Genomic DNA, 27440 nt, shown 5'->3' with positions numbered 1-27440 from the left:
CATTCTACATTACGCTGAGCTATTTCGTGCAATGCTACACTGTTTATGAGTACGCTGTGCTACTGGATGTTACCCTGTGCCATTTGACACAACGCTGCACCGTTTGTGTACTGTATTGTAAATGAGTGCTAAGCTATTTGCAATTGAGCTAGTCCATTTCACAATTTCATGTTCCAACTTGACATGGGCAACTGGACCGTTTATCATTTAGCTGAACTATCTATGTTTAGGGTGTTCTGAGCCATTTCACGCAATGCTACACTGTTTTTACGTACGCTGTACCATTCGACACTACGCTGAACTTAGCTTAGTTAGAAGCTCATTGTTTCCCTGACATGTGTTTTTTTCCATAAACTTCTCAGGGCCACAATGAAATTACCGAGTCGAAACTAAATCTCCATTGGTGCTCACTTTCTCAAGGAAAGTATAATATTATTATTATTTTGTCGAAATCTCGCATAACGTTTCATGTGGACGATGAGTTCTGGCGACAAAGAGAACAATGAATGTATTGAACATGGGCTTATTGACGAAACGGACCCCGTGTTCCATTCTGTCGCTGAAGCAGACGTGAGCTTAGATGAAATGATGAGTTTGGCATATCAGCAAGGCAAACTCGACATCGAGGAGTTGTTGTTGGAAAGCGGAGCCCATGTTGACTATCGAAACAAGGCGGGGAATACACCTTTGTTGGAGGCGTGCAGTCAGGGACACGTCAATGTGGCACGTTATTTGTTGGACCGCAACGCCAACATTGATGCCCCCACGGAGACCACTTCTGACAGTGCCCTCACTTGGGCTTGCACCCTTGGCAATGAGGCCACCGTGGCCATTGAGTCAGATAGCAATAAGGATAGCCTCCTTGCCTTTGCATGTCGGAAGGGGCACTGTGATGTTGTTGAGCTGCTTCTGGAGAGAAATGCTAACATTGAGTACCGTAACAAGGAAGGGCTCACTCCTCTTATGTTTGCCGCTCTTGAGGGACATACTGATGTTGTGCAAAAGTTACTGAAAAGGATGCCTGATGTTGAACACAGAAATAAAGATGGTTGTACAGCTCTGATGTTTGCAGCTTCGGTTGGTCATGTGAAAGTGGCTGCCATGTTGCTTGATCATGGAGCCAAGATCAATGTTGAGTCAGATAGCAATAAGGATAGCCCCCTTACCTTTGCATGTCAGAATGGGCACTGTGATGTTGTTGAGCTGCTTCTGGAGAGAAATGCCAACATTGAGTACTGTAACAAGGAAGGGCTCACTCCTCTTATGCTTGCCGCTCATGAGGGACATACTGATGTTGCGCAAAAGTTACTGAAAAGGATGCCTGATGTTGAACACAGAAATAAATATGGTTGTACAGCTCTGATGTTAGCAGCTTTGGTTGGTCATGTGAAAGTGGCTGCCATGTTGCTTGATCATGGAGCCAAGATCAATGTTGAGTCAGATAGCAATAAGGATAGCCCCCTTACCTTTGCATGTCAGAATGGGCACTGTGATGTTGTTGAGCTGCTTCTGGAGAGAAATGCCAACATTGAGTACTGTAACAAGGAAGGGCTCACTCCTCTTATGCTTGCCGCTCTTAGGGGACATACTGATGTTGCGCAAAAGTTACTTGAAAGGAAGGCAAATGTCAATGTACCAAGTGGAAGTAGTAATGATATTCCACTGACAAGTGCTTGTTGGAAGGGTCACCATGATGTAGTTAAACTTCTGCTGGAGTTTAATTCCGATATCGAGCATCGCACTAAGGATGGCTTTACCCCACTTATGCTGGCAGCATGGTATGTAACCCTTGATATTTGCTTCTATAACATAAGAAAATTAGGGTATAAAGTTTATTAGATAATGAGTGGGCTATGGTAAAGTTAAAGTTTTTTCAAAGTTTATTGTAGACAGGGTGCAATAGGGGATGTCCAAAACTGATACATGAATATTTTTAACATGTCTCCGCATTATATGTTGCAATAATGTGGATAGCTATATTACAAAGCTTAGAGATGCACAAAACTTGAAAAAAGAAAAGATTATGGAAAAGAGAAGCAATTGGTAGATGATTGTTCCTTTTCAACTTTGACAGCCAGGCTATTTTTTACCACTTCCTTGATTCTGTTATGATGAGAGCATTTAGGTAATTCTTCTGTGGGAAAATGATGTGGATATACCAGATGAAGCTTTACTGAAGAATCCTTTTGCCAGAGATTCATTTTGTATACAGTTATAATTCTAGAATGATTTTGTACTCGACTTAGTTCAAGGAAAAATCTTTATGGTTGTTTGACTTTATAGACATCTGATCCAGAGATCAACTTCTGAAACAGTTTTTCTGTTATAATTTGTGAAGCTTTTATCAATAATGAGAGTGACAAAATGTTGGGAAGGTGTGCGTTTCTTTGAACGCAAAAAACTTCACAGTTATAATTTCAGTCATTGTTTTGTAACACTAGTGTTTGGCTTTTTCTATAGTTTAGCTAGTTTAAAATACAATATTATTGGTGTTTTTTTTTTACTTTTCATCTCCTTATTTTTGGGTTGGAAGGAAGTGTAGGATTCTGTTAGCAGCTGTTTTCTTTGATGCTGAATTGTATGTTTTAATTTTGGCTGTATTTGTTAATTCTGTATGGTTAATCTGTTAGAAAGCAATCTGTTTTACACTTGTTTTTGTGCATCTTACAACTCAGCAATATCTTCTTTGTTTTTTGATGTGTAAAATAGACACTTTCCTTCAAGTAGGAAACACAAATTTACATTATTAATTATAAAATAATTCAAATAGTACGTGTGCTCTGATTGGCTATAAAACCATTTTACTTGAGCGTATGTAAACATGGTTTTCGTTCCTCTTTCATTAGTTATTTGAAAAAGAAATGTAAAATGGTTTCCATGTTTACATAGCCAGATGTAAACAAGTGGGAGGTTGGGAGAACACTCGATAGGCTGGAAACCACTCTGCTTTGCGTCGTGGTTTCTTACACTTATCTCGTGTTCTCCCAACCTCCCGCGTGTTTACATCAGGTTATGTAAACACGGAAACCATTTTACATTTCTTCAATTTCAAATGTCACTGGAAATTTATACCATCACACAGATTTTGCAATATTTAGTGTCTGGTATGGAGGATTTTTGTTTTACAGAAGTTTATGGTATGTCACATTTGAATCAAAATCTTGTATACTAAATTGATCATCTTGGGTAAGGTTGACCAGAATTGTCTTTCTGTGATTATTTAAAATTCACTGACAAGGATTGTATTGCATTGTATTTTTCGTGAGCATTTTTTTTTTCATTTATTAGTGAAATGGATAAGATATGTTCTCTAAGGTTTAATTATCTATTCTATAACCAAAATCATCAATTCTCTCTTGTAAATTCCAACAATGGAAGCATTTATGTTATTAAGACAATTATTCTTTTATGTGAATATCTCCCATATTTAAAGCATTGATATCTCTCACTTTTGGTGCTATTCATTTGCAATTTTTGTTGTGATTATTTAAAATGACCCTACCAATGAATTTCTTTTGAATTTCCAAGGATGAATTCAAAGGATGCAATTTTCTATTTAAGAAATCAATCTTTGTGTTTTTAATTTAACCAATAGTGAATTTTCCAATCCCTTTACTTCTGACCATTCGATCTTTGATTAAATTTCCTTATTGGTGGTTTTCAGCATTATTTTATTTCTGTAAACAATCACTGTTTCTTGCATCACTAAGGTATAATGATTTGTATATATATGTTTACGCTTAAGACATGTAATATCATTGAAATTTGCATGAGCTTTCCATGCATTAACATTTGTTTTATTATACTAATAATAATCTTAAGCTTCTTTCTCAGTCAGATTCTTTTTAGTCAAATTAGAACCATTTCAAGGCCTCTGAATTAAAATTATCTAACTTTAGAGTATTGGACATCTCTAAAAGTGAACTTGGAAAGATTTGCCAGTGACTTGTGTGATTATATTGAAGATTTTTGCGGCAAATTTAGAGACTTAAAAGCTTTTTAAATCATTTTAATCACTGAGGCAAAAACAGCTTGAGGGGCTGTTTCTTGAGAGAAGTTATGGTTTAAATCTGTAAAAATATTTGAGAGTAGACCAGCAAGTGCTTTTGCTAGAAAAATGCTCTCAGATCAATGTGGTAGAATGTTTATTTGCTAAAGAAAATTGTTTGAAGTTAGATGTTAAACTACTGTATTTGGTCAGGGTAGTCTTGGTGTTTGAGTTTATCATGTTTTTTATCTACAAAGCAGTACACTACAATTAACGTAAGTCGTCATAAATTGAAGATTGTACTCAAAAATCCATAAGATCTCAAATGTTGTTCAACTCAGGCACAACTTAATTCAAGTGGACAAAACTTTTTTTGGGGGCCAATACCTTGTTAATTTAATGGTGTTGAAGAACAAGATGAAAAACTAAATTCCACACTCTTTGACAGTTACACACAATGAAGGAAAAGTAAAACAAAAACCTTTTGGCCAGTCATCAGCTCAATTAACACTTTCTAGGAAATAAAGTGCCATTTAAATAAAATCTGTCAAATATCTCCGTAACAGGAATAATGAGCTTTAACAAAGTTCAAGAGGTCTTCATCAGTGAGAACTAAACACTCATTCAAATATGCATTCTGCATTTTTTCACCAGTGAGGGTCACTATTTAGTGGCCAAGTTGATTCTTGATAGCAATGCTGAGGTTAATGTCCCTTCTGGAAGTGAGAATAACATCCCACTTACATTGGCTTGCTGGAAAGGTAATGTTAATGAAACTTTTGGGAGTTCCTAAATGATAAAAATGATGATGATGATGATGATGATGATGGTTAAGTCTGCACTGGAGCCATAGTGGCCATGCAGCCAAAACTTATCCTGGTTGCCATCGCATATTGTGGGACTAGGAGAATTACTTCTCCTCCCTGAATGGGATGCCAGTCCATTGCAAGGTCTACCCTCTCCCCCCCCCCCCCCCCCCCCCCCGCCTCGACCCAGCATTTCATCAGGCTTCCCTGACTATTTACTGGTACCCATTTATACTCCTGGGCAGAGACTCACTGTGAAAATAGAGTGTTTGTGCAAGAACACAACACGTTGACCTGGCCAGGTCTCAAATCTGGACCTCTTGTTTCAACCTGGAGTCCAGCACACTAACCCCATCAGGCTACCGAGTCTTCCATGAAGCATGATGATGATAATAAGTTGTATGGGCACACAAATCGCTTTCTTACATGGACATGGGATGATTGTCCACTCAAAGTAGTCTGCAGCATATCATGGGTACACTTTAAATCACTCCATCCTATGAAAACAGTAGTAAATTCTGGAGGTTGAGGGTTAGTAAGGCTTGTACAGGAACTGATGTAAGCTTTGAGTGCCTTAGTTTGAGGGGAAACAGCTTGAATTATTTGCTCTTTTGTTCTTAGGTCATACTAATGTGGTGGAACTTCTTTTGGAACATAAATCGAACATTGAGCATCGCACCAAGGCTGGTCGTGCCCCTTTGATACTAGCCTCAAGGTGTTGTTATAAAATTTGCTTTTGAAGGAAATTTATAAAATATGCCTCCAAGTTGAACTATTGAAAACTTTCTGGTTTCATCTGAAACTTAAATGTAATGATGTTCTCTTTTCCAGTGAGGGCCATGTAGAAACCACTTGTCTTTTGCTGAACAAAGGAGCGGAAATAAACTCACCTTCGGGGAGCAATGATGATACACCTCTCACGCTGGCCTGCAGGAGAGGTATTCATGTCAGAAGAAGCTTGTTATAGTGTTTTTGTGTGTGTTTAAATTAAGTTCCCTGCCAGTAAATCATGTGAGATATGAGAGATTTAATTTCAATTGAACAAGTACAGCCATCTTATATTTTTTGGTAAATCAGGACAATTGTACCAGAGAAAGGAGAAGAGGGTGAGGAGAAGGAACATGGAATCCATATCATCTTGGCACCAAGACAACCTCTATCTTGTAATGAGTCTGACAATTACCAAAGTTTGAATTTGGACTCAAAAGGTCACACCTTGTACTACATATCAGTAAATGAGCCGAAGTTTTTGTCAGCTATTTGCACTGGGTTGAAATATGATGTGGGAAGCCAAGTTAAAATTTCCCTCATCAATAGAGAACAAAATTTGTCCTTGGCTGGCCCAATAAGAACCTCAGGCTAATGTCCGTATCTGAGCAACTGTGCACCTACCCCTCCCTTAACCCAACATTATAACCCTAATTTGTTATCAGTTGACTGTTGCTAGGGTGAGGGGAGGGGTAGGTGTGTATTTGCTTAGATATTGACATTGATGCAAAAGTTCCTGTGAAGTAAAGCAGACAGTGTGTTAAAAAATTCAGAGCCAAGGAAAAAATAGGAACAAAAATGTCACATGTTTGTGTAATTTACCTCTGCAAGGAATCTTTCCAAACTTTGGACATGCTTATACCTTTGTTCACCTTGCAGGTCATGTCAATGTTGCCAATCTACTCCTCAAACACAACGCCAAGGTTGATCATCAAACTAAAACTGGCTATACACCTCTAATGGAGGCTACAAGGTTTGCTCATGCTTAAACCTTTCATTCCCAATGCTAATAAGTGATTCTCCTTTTTAGCTACTCTGAATTTGCTTGCCTTGAAAATCAAGATTTGTCTTATTTCCATTGCTAAAAGCAAATCTTATATTCAGTACTGATATTGGGGTTTAATTCTCAGGGAGGGGCATGTGGCTGTGGCAGAACAGCTTCTTGCTCATGGCGCTGATGTAGAACTTCCTGACAACTATGGTCAAAGTCCTCTATTTATGGCCTGCGGGAAAGGTTTGTGTATTTACATGTAGCTTGTCAATTCAAACTGTCATTTTTGCAGCACCAAAGATTTTTTATTACTATGAGTTCACAGAATTGATTGCATTTTTCAGGGAGTAAGTATATTAAAATTGCAATTTTGACTTGATCCTAAAGAATGGATACAGAAAAATTTTGATAATACATTAATTCCTTGAAAAACTGTACTGAGAGCTTCTGGTTGTTCAACATGGTGAAAACTTTTGCTTGTGAAGAGCATAGATTGTGTTGTTGACAACAAGACTTACTTGTACTGTAACTGTAATCATGTAATCCAGTGAATGATGTAAAATTCTGGGTTGCACGAGAGTTCAAACTCAATGAACCTGTTGCACTAGATAGTATCTGACACTGGATTTAAGTGGAAATGCTACAATTATCTCAGTGGCAGAAGCAGTGAGCAATAAAATTTGAATTAGTTCCCCACCTCTTCTGCTGAGATGTTTCAATTTTAATTTCCACCACCCCCGTGGAAATCCTAGTTGATATTTATTTATATTTCTTTAAAATTATGGCCCATGTGACTCCATCCTACTTGGGAATTTCATTGACCCCTGTCTGCACAGGAACAGATAAACGCTATCAGTGTACAGTTGCTGCAATGCTTACCTGTATCAAGCAAGGTGTTGTGCTTTCAATTCATTCTCTGTGAGGGGCTTGTAATTCAGCCCAAGGTATCGCTGCTCACATGCACTGAAGACAGACTATTTGCATTCTATCATTTGCACTTTAGGGATCATTTTTATAAATGGTTTTTGTTTTGCTTCTCGTTTTCCTTAGGTCACAGAGATGTTGCTGAACTTCTTCTTGAAAATGTTGCAAATAGAGACTGCCAAACAAAAACTGGTATCACCCCACTGTTCCAGGTAAGGCAGGATGTTTGAGATAAACAGTTCACAATGCATGTTATTGAAAAGAAAAAGGTTAACTTAACAACATTCTCTCTTTTTCTTTCTAGGCATGTAGTGAAAATCATGTAGATGTGGTAGAACTGTTGTTGGATAATGGAGCCAGTGTGAACGCGCCATTCCCAAACAACAGGTACAGTGTAGGTTTTAAAGATACAGAAGCTGATTTGCAGGATTTGGAATCTGTCTGTTCTGTAGACAAGACACTACTCTCACATTACCCTCATGCATGGATATTTTTAGTTGGTTAAAAGGTGGAATGAGAAATCTCAGCTGAGTAGGCTGTAAGGACTAGACTATGACTGGTCCCTGCTTTTCGGCAAAGCGCATTGCAGGAGTAAAAAAAAAATTATATTTGTGCTGGGATCAAGATGTTTTTTAAATGATTTTTTTGACTCATGTGACAGACCTTGCCTTTAAATAGGGACTACTCATAGTCAGGTGAGGACTTACTGTCCCTTCCAGTTCAAAATGAGTACTGTCATATTACTTCACTCGAACTTCAGTGTCTAAATAATTGAAGTAGATAGCAAGAATTTCAATTTTTATTTACCATGAATGCTATCTTTAAGCCCTCTAATGGAGTGAAGCCACTTCCTAGATTTTCCACAGCTGAAATTCAATTTTTCTTAAACTGTTACTAATTTACATTGCAATTTTTAATTGTTATTTATTTAGCCGCAGGGAAAACCCACTGACTCTTGCAGGGGAGAAAGGTCACGTTGAGCTTGTCTCCCTGTTACTAAGCAGGTTAGTTAAGGTTGCAGTTGTTTTTAATCACATTGATTATTTCTGCTGAGAAATTTTCAGAGCCATTGGAAAACAGCTTTTCCTTTTTGTGAAAGCTGGGTCAAAGATGTAAAAATTTAGGAGGAGTCTGAAGGGAGTGAGCTGGATTATATGCAGGCAACTGATCTGTTATTCCAATAATATGATGTGGACTTCCAAAGAATCACAATTCTCTGCCCTATTTGTAAAACGTGTGTAGAGAATACTTCCTCACCTTTCTTGTGCTTTGTGAAGCATTAAAAAGATTTGTTGCAAACTTTAAGGTGTATGTGTAGTCTTGAAGTTCTTTAAATATTGTTATTGTTAAAATTAAACTTGATATCTTCAAATTCCTTGAAAGGTGCAGGAAGAAAATTGAAAATTTTCCACAAAAACACTTCAGTGTTTCTGTCCATTGTATTATATATTTTTAGCACCTATACATATGCCCTTGTAAAATGTGTATCAGTGGTCAATTTTGTGTCCAACAAATTAGGCCATGTTTGGTGAAATAATTTCAATCATTTTGAAATCCAGTGAATGATGTAAAATCCTGGGTTGCACAAGAGATCAAACTCAATGAACCTGTTGCACTAGATAGTATCTGACACTGGATTCAAAATAAAATACTTCACTTGCAAGGGATTTTTTTGTTCATTGTACACATTTTGCACTGAAGTTGAAATGCATGTGACTACCATACGAGTAGTTTTGAGAGGTTTCTCCCAGAAATCTCAGCTTATTTTCTTGTCTTCTTTCCATCCCTTTAGGAATGCAAATGTTGAGTGTCATACCAATAAAGGCTGTACTCCATTCCATCTGGCTTGTAAAGAAGGTCATTTAGAAATCGGTGTACAGCTTCTTGACAAAGGAGCAGATACAGAGGTGACAAATTAAAACTTGAATAGAAGCATGTTAAGTCAATGTTTAACCCTTTAACTGTCATGATTGACCAAGAGAGAATTTCTTCTTACAGTGTCATCACAATATCAAGCAGGCAAGTGATGAGAATAAAGAAAATATCAGTTAGGGGATTATTAGTTGATCCAATACCGAATTCTCCTAACTAACATCATGAGAACTGTATGGTAGAAAGTAAGGAGAATTACTAATGAGAACTTGGGAGTTTAAGGGTGAAGTCAATGTTTAAATGAAGAAAGACACTTCAGCTTTGGGGTTAACAAACTGCACTCAAGATCGAAAAGTTTGAGGGCTATTGTGGGATTTTTTATTGTTCATATTGTTTAAATACCGTTCTGGATATCTCGCACAGGAGAGGGATTATTTTACAAAATTGTCCAATAATGTTACAGTTACAAATCAACGGTTCATCTTAAATTGCAATATTAATCTTGTACTTCCTTGGTTGCAGGCTACTGACTCCCGAAACAACACTCCTCTTGTTGCGTCCATGAAGAATGGACATGTGGAGGTTTGTTGTTATTATTATTATTATTATTTTTATTATTTATTTATATTTTTTTATGGTGCCAGCGAGCACAATTTGTTCAAATTTCTATCACACGTTTTTTTGTCTCTGTGATTCCTTTAATACTCACCAAGTTAAGTAGGACCTTTTTTCTGTGTAGAGGAGTATAATCTCATTCGCCTCAAGAGCTTGAGCAAACAGAAGGTACACCGTAAATGTGGAAAAACGGAAAGAAGCCTCGCATTTTCCTACAAGCAACAAGCATTTGATAGAGGGGTGAAATAGTTACAAGCAATTTAAATTTCATACAAGCTTTCTGTTTGCGTTAAAGTGTATCGCAGAATTCTGAGAACTTTTGTTCACTTCTATCGATGAAATTGCACGCTCCTTTAAAACATGTCTCGGTTTTCACTGAACTTCTCCATTCACTTCTTAAATAGAAATACATTTAACACCGTTTTTCTCAAGTTTTCGGTCAAATGTTCTTCAACTTTCTGTTGAAGCTTTGTGCTTTTGGAAGTCGACATTTTGTTCAGTGTGAGTCTGGGAAAAGAAAACAATTGCATTGAATGAAAATTACCCTTGGCGTGCGTACACAAGAATCTGTTAGCCCTATGAAGGGCGGTTATCACTAGGTTTTGGATCCCGAAAGGACCAAGTTTAATATAAACCTAAAGTACCTTTCGACTTTTCACCTACAGGTTGTGGAGTGGTTACTGAATGTTGTCAATCATCTTCCGTCTGAAGATCAGTGCCAAAAGTGTCTCGTCGCACCTGTGGATGGTAAAGAAAAACATGACGACATGATGCTTGAAAGAAGAAAGTGCTACGACTTGGTCACCAAGGTCAGTTGCAAAGAGAGTGCAGTAACTCCTTTAGAGTCCACGTTAATTAAATGTCAAAAGTAATCTTGGATTACAGTGGTTCCTTCACCGCTTTTGGATCGGGCGGGAAGACTGGCTCCAACTTCTCAACAAATCAGATGCGAAATCGCAACTAATCGTGACTTGTCGTTGATCCTTGGAGCGCTTGTCCACTGAGTATCGTAAAACCAAAACCAAGCTTATCACAACAGCCAATTAGAAGAAAGGAAGATACCTATTAGGAGCCAATGAGAATTCGAAGTAAAAACCAAACTGTCTAAAGCGTGCGAAAACGCGAGCGACCAAGGCGAGATTGATGAGAGTTTTCTGAACCAATCACAGAGCGTAGCAACAAAGCAATCCCGGAGTACTTTCGACACTCAATCGAAAATTGCTCCCTCCCAGGCTCCTGGCGGTATGCTTGATTTTACTCTTTCTTTGACTTCTCGTTCGTTTTTTTTTTTTTGTTTAACCTTTTTTTTTTTTAATCTTTGGTTATTTTGATTAATTGTGTTCTTTTTACGACACTACGACATGAGGCGTTGTGTTACCAATATAGTCACTGGATGCAGGGTCTTTGATATTGTTTGGTTAAGTTCTTCGTATAATTCTTGTTTAGGCAAAGAAGGCAAGGGAAGAGAAAGTACAGAGGAATGCAGAGAACTTGTTGAGGGTTAGTGCTGTTTTTTTTCTCGTTGTGTTTACTACTTACCATAGAACTTTATACTTTGTTGTTTACTTGGAGGTAATTTTCCTCAGCTCAAACAACCCAACATATCTGTACAGAGCTCTTATATCGACCATTTGTAGGTCTTGTGCTGAGATTTTTTTAGCTGCAGCCCAATGTTTATAGATGGAGTCTTTTATTTTTTTTTTAAGGAACTCGAAGACGAGAAAGAGAAAGAAGACATCAGGAAGAAGAAGGCAGCAGCAAAACGAAGAGACAAGAGGAAAAGAAAGAAAGCAGCCAAAGACAGCAAAACATTGTGTGGAGTACAAGTGGGCGAGGACTTACCGCTTGAGAACAGACCTCAAGAGATGGCGGATGACTTCGACCACGATCAAGAGGATAACGTGGGTGATGTTGTGGATACCACACGAGAGCCGTGCTCTGAAGAACTACTTACTGAAAATAACCACCAGGAAATGAAAACAGATGAGAAAGAATACCTCCTCGCACAAGACGCTCTGAAAAATAGACAGATTGCTGATGATGATAGAAATGAACTCAAGATTTGTCCCATTAATAAGAGATCTACTCTTGATAGCCGGCATGCAAAGCCTAAAAGACCTCTCAGCAGCACAGGGGATGTGCCGACGCCGCAGAACTCTCTTTGCCCTCATCAAAAGGGCCGTGCTCGAAGTCAGAGTGCAGGGAAAGAAACAGAGTTGGAGAATAACACTTTGCCAGATAAAAATTCTAGAAAGAAAAGCGATGAACCTGCCAAGATCACTAAAAAGAAAATCATTCCTTCGAACAGCGACAAAGCGGACTCTGTAAAGACGCAGAAAATTGAGTTGAAGACTAAAACAACCAGCGAGGTAACACAGTCAGTGACGGTGAATTGTGTGAAACCAGACGTGAAACAGCAAACCAAGGCTGAAAAGCCGTCGTCGAAGAAAGAATCATCCGAAAAGGCGAATAGCTCTGCGAGCAGTCCTAAAAAGAACTCGTACAGCAAGCAGCAAAATGTCGGAAATACATCTTCTGTGGGTGACAAATCGTCCAATTCAAAGGATTCTAGCGTCAGTGGAGCGGCAACGGCTAAAGAGTCTTTCGATGCAACTCAGACATTTGTTCGAAGAGGGAAAGACACCACAAATGCTGTTGATAATAATACACCAACGACCTCCACAGTCACTGACAGTAGGACTTCTACAAAGGGTACACTCGCTGCAGGACATTCGTCAAGTGGTAGCAACAAAACAACACCTTCTGAAGGAGAACGGGAACATAAACCAGGTGGGTCACTTCAATTCAGGTCGGTTCTTGTTTTTCTTCTCCTACCAAGAGTCAAATTCCCCACACTTGGTCGCCAAAGTGCTGGGCGCGATGAGAAAAATTGTCCTAGGGTGGGGAGGGTGAGGGGGACAAGCTACGATACAACCAGGTTGGAAAAGATTGAAGCGAGCCAAGACTTTTGCCTCTTAATGTTTTCTAAGCAAGAGTTAATTTTACTTCCTCGATTTCTTTTTCCTTTTCTTCTTAACAAGTGCACAATTGACAAGTTGTTGTTTTTTCTTCTCACTCTCAGTACATTCACCAAGGTCAAAACAACAGCACTCCCAGCTAGGGAGAGGTGAGGATAATTGGAAAGAAGTCACAAGGAGTACAAACTCGAAGTAAGTTTTTAATATTTGTTGAGGACATTGCGAATTTGACTGTGTTGAAAAAAACAAACCATCAGTTATTGCGTTCGTGTTGTAGGTCATGTCGTTGTATCCTTAAAGACTTTGCTTAGATTTCCCAAGTTCTCCTCAACTATTTGAGGTCCAACATTGTATATCATTCCCTCTTAGGTAATCTTTGAACCTCTCAGCCTCTCATCTATGGCTTCCTGAAATTTGACAATCGTTTTCTCTTTTGAAGCCAAAAGTAGAAGAAAGTTTTCACTGAAATTTTTAATGTTTTGGGAAAAAGAAAAATCTGGATCTTCTGAATGAACTCTGTTGGATTTGTTGCGTCAATGTTTTTTTTTCTTTTCAATTACAGGACAGTAATGTATCAACTGACAGCTCCCAATGCAATATGTGGGCGTGTCATTGGTCGTGGAGGAAGCAAAATCAACTCCATAACAGTACGTATCCTGATCTGTCCGATTTGGATCGTCATCCGTTATGCATCAGAAAGCAACAGAAAACTATTCTTTTTATTGCTTATTGTCTTATTAATGCTTTTCCTCGCGAATAGCTTCAATTAATCAGTTAAAAAACAAAATTATTTAACGTTCTGAACCAACTAGTCATTTATTTATTGATTTGTGCCTTGATGTACTTATGTTTGTTTACTTTGTACCATTCCAGAAAGAATCGGGCGCGCAAATAACGATTGGAAAACCAGAACCAAAGAATCCAACGGACAGAGTTATCACCATCAAGGTAAAGAAGGGATTGACATGCAGCTTCTCCTTAAAACTTCAATATGTTACGTAGCAAACTGGTTGTAGGAATCTAAAAAAGTATCTGCTCGAAGCTGTAATGTTAATCGAACACAAAATTCCCTCAACCAATTATCTTCCAGTATAGCAACTAGAAGAGTGAAAGGCTAAAGGATTAAAGTTATCTGTTGTTTTGCAGGGGTCCAATAAAGCTGTCCAAAGAGCGAAGTTCCTTGTCACACAGGCGTTAGACACGCCCAGTACAATTGGACAAACGACATCCTCTGTGTCTACGGCGACCACATCTAACGCAATGTCATCCTCAGACAGGACACAAACCAGCACTTCTCCAGCTCCTGTTCGAGGCAACTATGCTGCGATTCCTTCATCATCATCTTCATCTGAAAGGCCTACCATTGAACAGGCTAACAACATGGCTGTACAGGCACCAGCAGCGAAGCCGACCGCTCCTAACAGGAACGACAAACCCAGCGAAGGAACGAAAAATTCACCAGAGCTTAACGACGGCAGTCAAGAAGTGTTTGAAGATGCAGTTGTAGCTTCAGCAGATATGGTTGTGAGCGGCGCAGAAACATCCAGTATCTTTGCAACTTCGACGCCTATTGTTACAGACTCTACACAAACCACTTCATCCGCTTGGAAACCGTACAGACAATCGTCGCCTCAAAGCATGGGCGCTTGTACCAGTGCGGTTACAACGAGCGGCAGTAGCAGTATGACGGTGGCTAGTTCACAGGAGCCAATTGGCAGGCTGATGATAGAAAAACACAATGGTGATGTGCCAGCGCCGCACAGACCTTTCCATTTGCAGGGCACATCCTGTGTGCAAGCTCAAGCTCAACCCAGGAATAACCGCTTAAGTGACATGCAGGGACTGGACCCCGTCACGTTACATGAAAGCTGGGAACAAAAGGTATCCTCTCTTTGAAACCTGGCTCCTGTATGATTATCCCAAGCTTGTGCTTCTTTGGTTGAGAAGGTGGCATGCGTTTTCTGAATCAATGGCCATTTTGTCTGTAATCTTTGCTCTTATCGGCATTTTCAAGCAGAGGCTTAGTGTATCTGCTAGGTAATTGCTTTAAAATTGTACCTTTGGATTTTATACGATATCAAAACGCCAAAAGATAAGAAGAGGAAATAAGAAAGACGAGTAAGGTCTGAGTAGAATATCACAGGACTACAAATGACGAACTTGAAATTTTATGGCTCAATTTTTTGAAGATGCACAGTCTCTGTCGTGGCTTTTTTGGAAGCTTTTAACGATTACAAACTATCAAGAGGGTTCGGGAAAAAGAGACTAACTCTACGTCTAAGATTTCATAGTTGTTTACCCGCAATGTTTAATTAAGTTTCGAATGAAATCCGGGATTGCTTTGGTTTTGTGTGAGTTCGCTCTTTGATTGGTCACGAAAATTTGCGTCTCTCTCTCAACCAATCTGAGGCAAAACTAAAGCAAACGCGACTTGGTCGCGAAGCTCGGGTAACCTAGCCGCTGTACGGGTGATAAGGCCGCGCTCCTCTCCAGAAGTGAGAAGCTTCTTGCTTTAGTTTGGTTTTACCACGCTTAATCAAAAGTGCTCTAACAGCTTTTGTGTCGGTTGTTTGTCCCTCATTAAGGTCTCTTCGTCATCAACATCGACGTCAGTGGCAACAGTGTCAATCAGCACGAGTGCTGTCACGACTGCAAATCATCGAGATCATCACATTACACCCGAAAACCCATTTGGAGTCATCGGGGAAGTCTCTGTGGCCACCTCAGCTTATCAGAGTAATTATAACTACTATTATCGTCATTTCTATTATTATTATTATTAGTGGTAGTAGTAATAGTAGTTTTAGTATTAGTATTATTGATATTAATGGTAAGATTGTAATTTTTTTGTCATCTTCTGAGCCATCCCTTTGTGGTGTAAAACATTTAATATCTTTCGAACACGAAGACTGCGAATCAAACCATAAAACTTTGTGTATTTTGGAGTTCTTTCCTATGCTGTTGTTCTAACGTCAAGTCTGCTGGTGAAACCCTAGTGTGTGACCGTTCAAATGATTTCTATTGAGTGTTACCTCCACGGGGGTCTGCGCAAGTGGGTTCTAACTTGTTGTTGAATGCCAAGTGTTCACCATTCAAAAGACGCTATCAATCAGTCATTTCGTGTATTTGTATTCCTATCTGTTTTGTTACACAAGGTGGTTCTAAGTTTTGAAGTTGTTCTGTATAACCCGAGTGCATGATTACTGAAGTGAAAGCTTTTCGGTACTGCTTTTACGAGAGGAGATTTTTCTTGCTTTAGAAGGCGTTTCTAACGTTCAAGACTATCATTGAAACCTCGGTTAAGTTATGTGCGATGATATGATTGAGTGAAGAATGAACTGAAGTCTATGTATTTTTTGTCGTATTGTTAAAATTTTTCTTCTCAATTTCAGCTGAAGCTGCTGTTCCCGACCTCAATTCTCAGCAGGAAAGCTTACTACAGAACAGGTTCTCTTCTTCGTCTGGGGATGCGACAACTTCCGGTTTATTACAGTCTCCTAGGGAGAGAAACAAGTCAAAGTTGCCTAGTTCTTGGGCTTCGCAACTGTCAGGTAGAGATCTTTTTCTTATCCCTGCGTTTCGTTGATGCGATTCGTCTCTGTTTTCCTCCACTATGGTTTCTTAGTTTTAGAAGCTCTTGCTATTTTTTTTATAGGTTTCTCCAACATAATTTCAGACAGTATCACCTCTAGAAGAAAATTAGAGGTAATTTTTTACATTTTTTCTTATAACCCTTTTCAGAAGTGACTATTTTAAACTCAGTTCTGAGATTAATCAAGTTGTGTACGTTTATACCTGATTATTGTACCTTGCCTCCACAGGGTCCGCTTCCTGGAATGAATATTTTTACTAGCAGCCTTTTCAGCACTGGGTAGGTTGTTTTCTTTGTTTGTGTTTTTTTTTATTACTAGTATTTTTATAAAGTTACTAAATTTCCTCGTGAATTTATTGATGCTACCTAATCAACCAATACAGAAAATCCTGTTTTACCCATGGCCTCCGTTTACCCGTTTATCATTGATAGCGTGTACTTTGCTCTGAGTTCTGATTGGTTCCTATTTTGTTTGTCAGTTTTGATTGGCCTCTTTCGTCGTTTGTAGGTCTCTGTAGTCATATCCTTGGTCTACTGGTGAAGATAGCCGTGAACACGAAGCGCGAGCTCGCAGTATCAGCTGGTCTGGACAGGTAAAATTACAATATCACCTTCGATCATGCAGTATGATCGTCTGGTCGAGAGTCATTAATTCTTTACCCCCCTTAGAGGGACTGGTATCTAATTTCTCCTTTCAATATCACCTCAGAATCACGCATTGAAGTCATGAGAATAAAGGAGATGATAAGAAACTAAAGGAACTATGGAACGTTCAGTGATTTATCGAATGAATGCTCTCCAGCTGATAAATTTGTCTTTTTCTTGAACTTGAGTTCACACTTGTTGATCGCTTCTGGTATTTATTTGCATCGGCGAGAAAGGCCATTTATTTTAAACGTATTGAGATTTACACTGTGAAGTACAATCGCTCGTGTCTCTGATTTGACGAACGATGTATTTTCCTAGTCTTTGAAATGTGTCGGTCAGTAAGAAAACATCTCAGCATGTATGAAATAAAAACATCATACTACTGAAAGTGCTTGAACGATTTTTATTCACTCGTTGCAATGTATTAGAAAAAACTCGTTGGTTTTTTTGTTTTTTTGTTTTTATGCCTTGCAACTTGTGAATAAAAATCGTTCGTGCGCACTTTCCATGGAATGATCCCTATTTTCTAAGTGGTGTGCGTCCTGTATAACTCTAGGATTAACAATATCGAAGGCGCCGTGCCTTGTGTGATGACACATCAGGAAAGATACTGATGTGTTGGTTGTTTTTGAAAGAACGATTGTTAACATTTGTGTAGAGCGTTAAACAAAGAAAAGACTGAATTTTGCTTTTGATCTTCAGCAGCATGATTATCAAGGAGAACATCAATTCATTTCACCTGTGAAAGAAAAGTTTTCTCCTTCATCTCAGAAGTCAGGATCAAATGCGGCAGCAGTCAACCTTAGGGCGTCTGACCTTCGTGGTGACTCTGGAACCTTCAAATCACTGTCCTTGGGCATTTTGGGACCTGTGTCGTCACAGCCTCCGTATGCCGCATCCTTGTTGGTTGTGTGCGATGACAGTACTCCAGATAAACAGGCTTGGAACAACTCGGACAGCACAAGTAGCAGTAGAAGTAGTAGCCGGCAGGAGCTTTCCTCCATCATGGACAGTGACTTATCCCCGAGTAACAACGTATGGAATTCGTCCGCGTTACTCGAGGACATGACACCCACCCCCCAGGAGAGGTCAGAGATGTAAAAATGTGGGAGGAATCTGTGTTACATTTGTTTAACACAAATACATATGCCCTTGTAAAATGTGTGTCAGTGGTCGATTTTGGGTCCAACAAATAAAGCCATGCTTGGCAAAATAATTTCAATCATCTTGAAATCCAGTGAAAGATGTAAAATCCTGGGTTGCACAAGAGGTCAAACTCAGTGAACCTGTTACACTTATAGATAGTATCTGACACTGGATTCAGAATAAAGTATAAGAAAATTTTTTTTTTTTTTTTTTTGCTGAGAAAATTTTTTTCCTTTTACAATATTCAACACAGTTGTATTGAAGTTGAAATGCAGGTGACTATCATTTAAGTAGTTTTGAGAGGTTTCTCCCAGAAATCTCAGCTTATTTTCTTGTCTTCTTTCCGTCCCTTTAGGAATTCAAAGAACAACACTCCTCTTGGTGCATCCATGAAGAATGGACATGTGGAGGTTTGTTATCATTATTGTTATTATTATTATTATTATTATTATTATTATTATTATTATTATTATTATTATTATTATTATTATTATCACAACTATAATTTTAATTATTATTTTTATGGTGCCAGCAAGGAGAACTTGTCCAAATTTCTATTACACATTTTGTCATCACTTTGATCCCCTTAGTGCTCACCAAGTTGTGTTGGACCTTTTTGTTCAGAAGAGTATGTTGTTATTTGCTCCAATAAAGGGCTTGTGCAAAACAGAAGGTTCACTGTAAGTGTGGACAAACAGAAAGAATTCTTGTGTATTCCCACTGGCAACAAGAATTTGATTGAGGGATGAAATATGTGCAAGCAATTTGAATTTCATGCAAGCTTTCTGCTTTCGTCAAAGTGTATTGCAGAATTCTGGAACTTCTGTTCACGTCTAGCTATGAAATTGCATGCTCCTTTAAAACTTTTCTTGGTTTTCACTGAACTTCTCTGTTCACTTCTTGAATAAGAATACATTTAATGCTGTTTTCCTCATGTTTTTGGTCAAATGTTCTCAACCCTCTATAAGACGAACCTCTTTCAATTTCAGTTGAAGCTTCATGCTTTTAGAACTCAATGTTAACAGTATTAATTTTAGCATAAAATTGCTTGTCTTCAGACAAAGAAAGTTAAACAAATCATTTTTCTCTTACAGGCGTCACAAGGAGATCAGAGTGGGAATAATCCAAAGTTAAGAGAATTTACCTCCTACCTCAAAGAAGTAAGTGTGCAAAGTGAAGTCCTTTGAATAGATCAGTCAATCACTCTTTTAACTTTTAGATGGGATAATGTTCCTCATTGTGTGTGACCAAAACTGTTGACAGTAAATTTAAAATTAAAAGTGATATCAAGAAATAAGATCACTGAAACATAGCATTAAAAGCAAAATTATAGGGTATTTGTAGTTTAATAAGGGTTTGTTTTTTTTATTTTGCAATAAATTATTGACCCATTGGGGAAAATCTTGCTCACGGTTGATAGAGTGGCATGCCTTTACTATGATTGCTTATTCAAGCAGTATATAAGATGTTTGTCACACATGGAACTAGTCAAAGCCCAGCTCATGGTGGAGTAATCTGTAGCTCTGTAATAGTCCATCTCAGTGTGAAAGCTAAATTGTTGGGGTTCAATTCTTTAAGAGGGACTTGGATGTTTCTTTTTCTGCACCCATGATTAAAGCAAGTAACTTCTTTATTCAAGTGATAAAATTTAGCAAACACTGGCCACAGAGTTGTTTATAAATTTCTTAATTTAATTTGTTCTTTACAGGGAAGTAAAGCTATGACAGAAAAGAAAAACAACATTGCTGTTTGTAATTATAGAAAGGCTGTTGCACTTTTAAAAGAGAATGGTAATCAATACCAGGTAAGTACTTTTGGTAATGATAATGACAATAACCAATGAAGTTTATTGTACAAATGAACCTCTTTGCTCATAGTGACCTGTCTCTGACCACACTGTGTGTTGGACTATTTTACATTTTGCTTGGTAAATAGTATAATTATAATCAGGGTAGCCTGCCAAGCTCCCTGAAGTGGAGACCCTGACAGGCTGAGCATCTAGTGATTAGAAAGTGTAAATGTAGCACTGGATAGGAGTCTGTAAGCAGAGAAATTATCCACTATGGTTATTAAATACTTAAATCTACTTGTTTAACCTTTTGGGGGTATGTTGCCAATGGGTATAGACTAAGCTAGCCATGAATTATTTTGGAATTAAACATTTAAAGTATTGAGAGACATCTACTTATTTATGGTTGGAAAATAATGAACAAGTATGGATTGTTTATAGTGAGTAGTAAAAAACAGACTTACAGTAATACTTAAAATCTTAAATTATTCCTTTGCACTCACCAGTTGCCTGAGATTATTAAAATAAAAAGTTATTTTGCTCTTGTCATGGTTGAAAAACAGAAGTTTGCATAAAGACAAGTGGCTATAAAAAGCTCTGTGTTTGTACACTGATGATGATGTGAGAGTTCTCATGCTTACTTACTGGAACCTTTTTTCTCCCATCAGATCTATGAAATGAAGGAGATAGATTTTGTTATATTACTGTATAGTTTTGGAGCAGCTCTCTTGGAAGTTGGTGGCCAGGAGGTAGACGATTGTTTCTAATTTTGTAAAATCACATCTTGCAATTTTTGTTTAAATGTAGATAGCTTCAGGCCATAATAGTCTATTGAAAAGCAGTAATTTCTAATGTGTTTCTAGGTTCATTAATTTTTGTGGCATGCTTTAATGTCATTTAGTTTAGAATACAACCATCATGTAAAATCTGTATCTTAATGTAAATTTATTTTGATTTGGCTTTTCTTTTTTCAGGAACTACTGGCAGCCAAGAAACATTTTGAGATTATTGTAGTAGAACATAAAACTGTAGTCTTCCCTTTAGCATATTTAGGAACAGGAAGGGTGTTTTATAAACAGAACAGGTATGAAATAGTATTTCAAAATCATTTGAGTATTCTTGATGCTATTTTAATACAATTTATGTGTGACAGCTTATAATTGAGCTTGGTCTTGTCTGAAAATACCCTCAACGTCTTAAAGGAGAGATAAGCTTCAGAAACTGCACAATTTTTGTCTCCTGCTTCAGAAAATATCTGTGAAATTATGACACTGACCTCTTGTTACCCAAACAGAACTCTTCAATTTTAATGCATCATACAAATAGCCTAAATTTAATGCCTTTCTAACCTGTCTTGAGTTGTCCTCATTCAGTGGAAAAAATCAAAACCTGCTTATACATATTTGCCATAGGTTCACAGAAGCCTTAGATCATTTAGAAGAAGGCCTTGGTTTAGTAAACAAATTGGGTGATGAGAAGTTAGCTTCTTATAGATGGCCTGGGTCTCAAGTCATTATTGACGACACTAAACCTGGAAAGTTATTGGTAATAATATTTTCTCATTTTAGTGTAATTTTTTTTCCCATTCAAGGCATATTTATTCCTGTATTAGAAAACTTGGTTTGGAGTTTTACTTACAGCATTATATTGTTTTTTTTTTTTCTTTTTCTTTTGATGCTGGGAAATGCAGTAAAATATTTGCTGTATGCAAATTTTCCATACTCATTTGCTAAAAAATATCCCCTTTCATTAGTTCAGGAGTTTTTCCTTGATCAAATGGATTGTGAATCTCTTAACCAAAGAGACATAGACTCGGCTGATATGTGGTAACTCCAATTTTACAGTAGGGAAAACTTCCTTGACTTCAGCTCTTCAATTACTGGTACCTGTCTTTTGAACAGTAACATTGCCTCAAAATAATACTGTGGTCGTATGTGTCTCAATCTTTCGCTCTTGTTTCAGAATGCTATTCAGACGTTAATTAGAATTTGTCGTCATCCACCGCGACCTGATGTTATTTGCAGATATCCTGATTGTCGAAATAAAACACAGATTTACCTTACTGATCCTGGTAGGTGTGCTTTTGATCTGATGAGCAATTCTCCCTTTTAAATACCAAGATATTTCTTACGAATTAGTTTAGAGAATTTGTAGTTATATCAAAAAAAGTAAGGTTGTTTGTTCTCATAACGTGTTTTGTACTGGATACAAGAAGTGACCATCCTGTTTCAGGGGCTCAATTCATGAGCCCCTGAGTGAAAGTGGAGTGAAAGTTTGTGGGCAGGGAAAAAAAAGAAGGAGGCTCACTCTGGTGCCACTATGGCACTACTTTTATTACCTGAGTGCGTGGAATGGGCTAAAAAGATATGAAGAGATGTTATTCTCTTCTGGAAGGTTCAGAATAAAGTTTATACTTCTTCTGTATATGTCCTTTCCAGAAGATTAATTGTTTTGTTTAATTTAAGAGTACCTGGTTTCCTTTCATAATCTGTCTATTGTTTCTCAACTTCAGACTACAAAGGATACATACGACTAATCTGTCATGAAAACTGTAAAGTAGATTTCCATCCAGGATGTTGGAAAAAGCAAAAGAGCTCCGAAGATGGAAAAACTGGCGACAAGGCAAGAATAAAAATGTCGAAAGTAATGCCATGCAGAATTTTTACTGTAGTTGAGCTCCTGAAGAAAGGTAGAATTTCACATAAATCAGTTGAACACTGAAAGAGAGTACAAAGAAAAAAATTAGTTAAAGAGGGGTTCCGGACAGAAAAATTGAAGAAGTCTGTTTTTTTTGGCTAAGCTGCAACAAGTGTTTGATTGCTGGTCAAGAGCTTGCTCCTGAAGCTAAATTTAGTAAATTGCTTTGACCAGGGAGAAGGGAAGTCAGATATTTTTTACAAGGTTGGGCAAAACAGTTATTGGTAACTTTTGAAGCAACAAAGGATGATGACGAGACTTAAAGTCTTTGTTTTTGTTAAGAATGGATAAGAAATAAAACAAATCAGTTGTGGGGGCTCTTTGTCTTCTTCTATGTAAGGTTGAATCAGAATTTCTGTGTGGTTTGTTTTCGGAGAAAGAAAAAAAAAAAAGAAAGAAAGAACACTAGCTAAGAGAAACGCATAGAGTAATGACGAGAACTATCAACAGCCTCAATGCAAGGTACAGAAATGGGAGCTAAGTGCCATTGTAAGTGTACCACCTTTGCTGCCATGTTAACTACGTTTATTTTTCTGTTTATCTAGGACTTTCTTGATGACATCTGCATGACTCCTGACTGTGAAGGCTCTGTAATTAATGTCCAGATCTATGATATGGAAGGTCTTAAAACTGAGGTGGGCTGTCATAAGTGTGATAATGACCTCAACCTAAATTGGCACTATTAGTTGATGAGACAGATACAGTTGAACCTCTCTCTACAAACGGTCTCTTCTGTCACTGGGTAATACTTTTATTAGAGATGTGTTTATGCAATGCATATTTAAGTGAGTGTAAGATCTTATTTATTCATAAGTTCACGGGTTTATTACGAAGCAACGTATTGACCAGCTCCCAGTTGGCTAGTAAGATCAGTTGGTAGAGCACTGTACCACCGGTATCGCAGAGGTCATGGGTTCAAATCCCGTACTGGCCTGAATTTTTTTCAGACTTTCTTTTTTCACCACTGCCTAAGTAGTGTCTATTGCGGCGAAGATCGCTTCCAAATTAGTTTCTTAAACCGCAGTTCACATTTATGATTTTCACATGTTTCATGTAAGATCTTAAGTAGTCTTCTGGGCTTTGGCGGATAAGAAGGCATTTTTTTGCATTAAACTCAATGTTCAAGTGCGTGGGTTTGGTAGATGTTCAAGGGAAGACTGACATTTTGCATTGAAATTTATATCTTTCGTTGGCCCAGCACGACACATGCAGGAATGCTTGGGGATGTTGTTATGATTTATGAATGTTTCGTTTGTTTAGTTTAAGCATGAGAAGCCAGCCACAAAACAGGAGAGCAAACCAAAACAATCAAAGCAAAATAAACTTAAAGCAAAGTAAGTTGTTGGTTTTGGTTCATTGATGATGCCTCTCACCATTTTTTAGAAATTTGTAAATTGAATTGTAATTTAATCTTCCATCAATTGATGCTGATCATTCTTGGAACTTGCAGGTTCGTGTAATAATCATTTGTTCGTTTATTAGTGTTGCTGGTGCTAAACAAAAGAAAAAAAAGGATAAAGATCACATCAAGATGGAGGACTTTGCGACACCTGAAACATCGCCTAGTGACATTGGTGAAGAAAGGGTGGTCCATAACCCCCCACCCCCTCCTCCCTTACCAGGTCAGTTTACACCGTTGTTCTCTACAGCTGTTTCTTTGAAATTGAGAATAATGGACAATTATGCATGTCTCACTCGAGTTAAACCTTATTCCTCCAAAGATGGCGAACAAACTTGATCCTGTAGTGTCTCAATAAGGTGTCTTTATGTGAGACTCGTTAGTCGTACATGAGATGAAATATGTGAGGCGTTACATTTTATTCATTTCTGGCCATTTTTATGTCAATTCCTTGTAGTAATGGTTTAATGACGAGCTCATACTTCCTTGTGCTAATTTTGTTGCAGGACAAGAAGAAGGGAAACCGATGAAGGGAGACCACAATCAGCTGGAAAAGGCAAGAGACATTTCTTGCTATTTTAGACAGATAATCAAATTTCCTGCGTAGCTGGGGGTTGTGCTTGCTTAAAAGCATTGAGCGGCAAAGCTCCGTTTTTTTGTTCGCGCCACGTCCTCAATACTCATCACCAAAGAAATTTTCACCCATGCAGGCTGAAACAGAAGAAAAAGAAATTACCCAGGGAAGCTAGGCACAGTGTTGTTAGTAACAACTTAGACTCACATGGAGCGTACTTTGTAATTGCTGGCTTGACATATAAGGGGAATACTTGTCTTTCTATGCCAAGTGGTGTGTCACGATAGATGCATTTTCCGCAACCCTTTCCACCCCAACATAAGAAATTGCTTGGTATTGGCTGAGTTCCTTTTTTGCGTTTTTATGGATCAAGACGAAGTCGAGGTCTATTAAAACGCTAAAAAAGGCATATATCCAGCCATATTAACCGAACAAGCTTGATCAGTGAAGGATTTATTAGATAGCGAAAAGATTACGCTCTAATAAGAATCAAGAATGACTTGTTTATTTTGAGAGCCGGGAAAGAAATTCAACAGTATTTGCAGCACATTAAACCCACGAAGGTCGTTTATGTTTTCTTTGTTTTGACTGTCTTTTGTCGCTTTTTGCGACTTCATCGCCGACATTGTCCAAAAGTTACGAACTCTCTAAGTCCGCTCCACGCGCTTACGCGGGATCAAAGCGAGCAATCCTGAGCGGGCAAAATGGGCCCATCTTGCGTGCTCGGGTAGCCTATCAAAACACAGGATCCGCTTCATATTGCCCACGGGTGCTTCCAGCTATATATTGAGGTCTGTTATGCATTGACAGAAGGAAAAGATTAATTATCTGGTTATGAGCTATGAGATTGTTAACTCAACACGGACATAACAATAACCCGACCTAAGGTTTGGATTATTTAACGGTAATATATAATAAACGTCAATAATAATAGTATTGTTGTTGATAAATCTTGCTTAAATTTGTATTACTTCAAGCTGTTTAAAAATACAAAATTATTACAATGGTTACTCTATTATCTGTTCACTAGAGTGGTCAGGACTCTTCTGATGCCAGCATTCCAACAGGTTGGTGATAGGAGTTTTTGTGTACAATTTTATCCCATCACATCTTTTACGTAGTAAGAGTAGATTAGAAGGCTGATACGGAGTAAAATATATCTTGCAGGCGATGCAATGTTTATCTTAAAGAAAGAGGAAGACGAAGACTCAGTCAAGGTAGGGAAAGTAATAAGGTGCTGTTACCTCTGTTTACAACATCGTCTCTTCTTAGCGCCGAGCAAATAGGCCATTCCCGAATTACCTTTGGCCTCTTTTTCTAAACGAGGCCTGGTGCTCAACCGTTCGTTTGACAATAAGTTTAATTTGCACATGACTGAAAACTTATAATCACATGACAGGAAGAGCGCCAGAACTCGTTTTGGAAATGGGCAATTGTTCATGTTAACTATCGGTTGTTTTCTGTTCAAAGGGAGTTGGTGTAAAAGGAGTAAACAAGGTTAAAACCAAAAAGAAAAAACTTAAGGTAAGTAGACTCTGTTGTACTTATTGTTACCAAAATAAGCCCTGGATACAAAAGACTCTGCTTTGATTCCTGCTCATGGGTGCCGATAGCATATAGGTTTCTCTCATCGTCCTTACTTCGTGTTAATTCTTCCCATAACTGGCCATCCTAATTCAGATTCTATTAGTTTGTTGAAAGTAATCTTGTATGGCGTAGTATTTTCTTTCCTTCCTTTTGGAATTCGGATTGGAATGGAAAGCTCTTTCCAACCTCTCAACGAATTGAGTACAAAATGAAATCCAATCGTGACTTGTTCACTCGTGTTTTACCCCGCTTCAGGCAGTTCTCCTCTTTTAGCTTTGAGTTATAATTAGTTCCTTTTTTTTTTGTTTGTTTTGATTGGCCTCAGTGATTAATTTTGTTCTGGTTCTTCAACTGTCGTTCGAAATGCGGTCTGCTAACTTTGCCTCCCTATTAACGTACTATTCTCATCATAAAAGTATCCTTCAACTAAAAGTGATGACTCAAATCTCATGTTTCGCGAGGTAATTTATTAAACAATTTGATGTGAAATGTTTGGGGTGGAAAAGGTAATAATGAAACAATCCAAAATCGCTCTGATTAAAAGCAAAACCGCCTTGAGACTGTCGTTACATTATCCTAGAGACTCGCCTCACAGGAATGCGATATCGAAACACGAAACCTGATGTCAGAGGCAAAACAGGAGGTAATGATTGGTTTCTTTTCTGCATGTAGAATACACAAACGCTGGATGAATTTCTCGAAGGTCGCGGTGGACTGCAGATACTCAGACCAACTCATGGTGAAGATAACAAAGGCCCGGGTGAAATTCTGCATCCTAAATGGTAACCGTGGCTACTCAAAGTAAAAAAAGAAAAATTGTCGCCTCCAGGGTGCAAGGTGTCATTACAGCAACGACAAACTTAGCTAATCAATATGACTGACTTACTAACGGCTGATTTCATAATTAAACACTGTCTGACTCTCTGACTGACCCAATCAGTAAAGAGAGTAAGTTTCTAAAGAAACTATGGTGCTGCGCCGGTGGGGGGTTTTTAGAAGAAAATTTGGTTTTATCAACTGAGTTGATAAAATAAATTGGCCATCGGGAATAGTTTGTAAATAGAAT

General features: G+C 38.1%; 1 protein-coding gene across 1 annotated transcript; it reads left to right on the top strand.

Moving 5' to 3' along the window:
- The first annotated feature begins 362 nt into the window (after nucleotides 1-362).
- Nucleotides 363-26473, top strand: LOC149044371 (uncharacterized). The gene is given in 39 exon segments (XM_089209252.1): nucleotides 363-1778; nucleotides 4643-4749; nucleotides 5416-5509; nucleotides 5626-5732; nucleotides 6442-6535; nucleotides 6693-6796; nucleotides 7604-7689; nucleotides 7782-7864; nucleotides 8416-8481; nucleotides 9270-9384; nucleotides 9872-9931; nucleotides 10630-10773; nucleotides 11411-11464; nucleotides 11671-12754; nucleotides 13047-13134; nucleotides 13505-13589; nucleotides 13816-13890; nucleotides 14089-14823; nucleotides 15528-15678; nucleotides 16335-16493; nucleotides 16598-16647; nucleotides 16764-16813; nucleotides 17043-17127; nucleotides 17888-18270; nucleotides 18684-18738; nucleotides 19423-19488; nucleotides 20037-20132; nucleotides 20786-20866; nucleotides 21092-21201; nucleotides 21530-21662; nucleotides 22080-22188; nucleotides 22630-22739; nucleotides 23360-23449; nucleotides 24075-24148; nucleotides 24297-24436; nucleotides 24720-24769; nucleotides 25818-25854; nucleotides 25955-26004; nucleotides 26258-26473. Coding segments are annotated over 39 exon segments (6690 nt in total). The 5' UTR covers nucleotides 363-468; the 3' UTR covers nucleotides 26378-26473.
- Nucleotides 26474-27440: the final 967 nt, after the last annotated feature.

The sequence above is a fragment of the Pocillopora damicornis genome, chromosome 6, assembly GCF_964200805.1.
Source record: "Pocillopora damicornis chromosome 6, jaPocDami1.2, whole genome shotgun sequence".
NCBI lineage: Eukaryota > Metazoa > Cnidaria > Anthozoa > Scleractinia > Pocilloporidae > Pocillopora > Pocillopora damicornis.
This window is presented reverse-complemented; position numbering and strand designations above follow the sequence as displayed.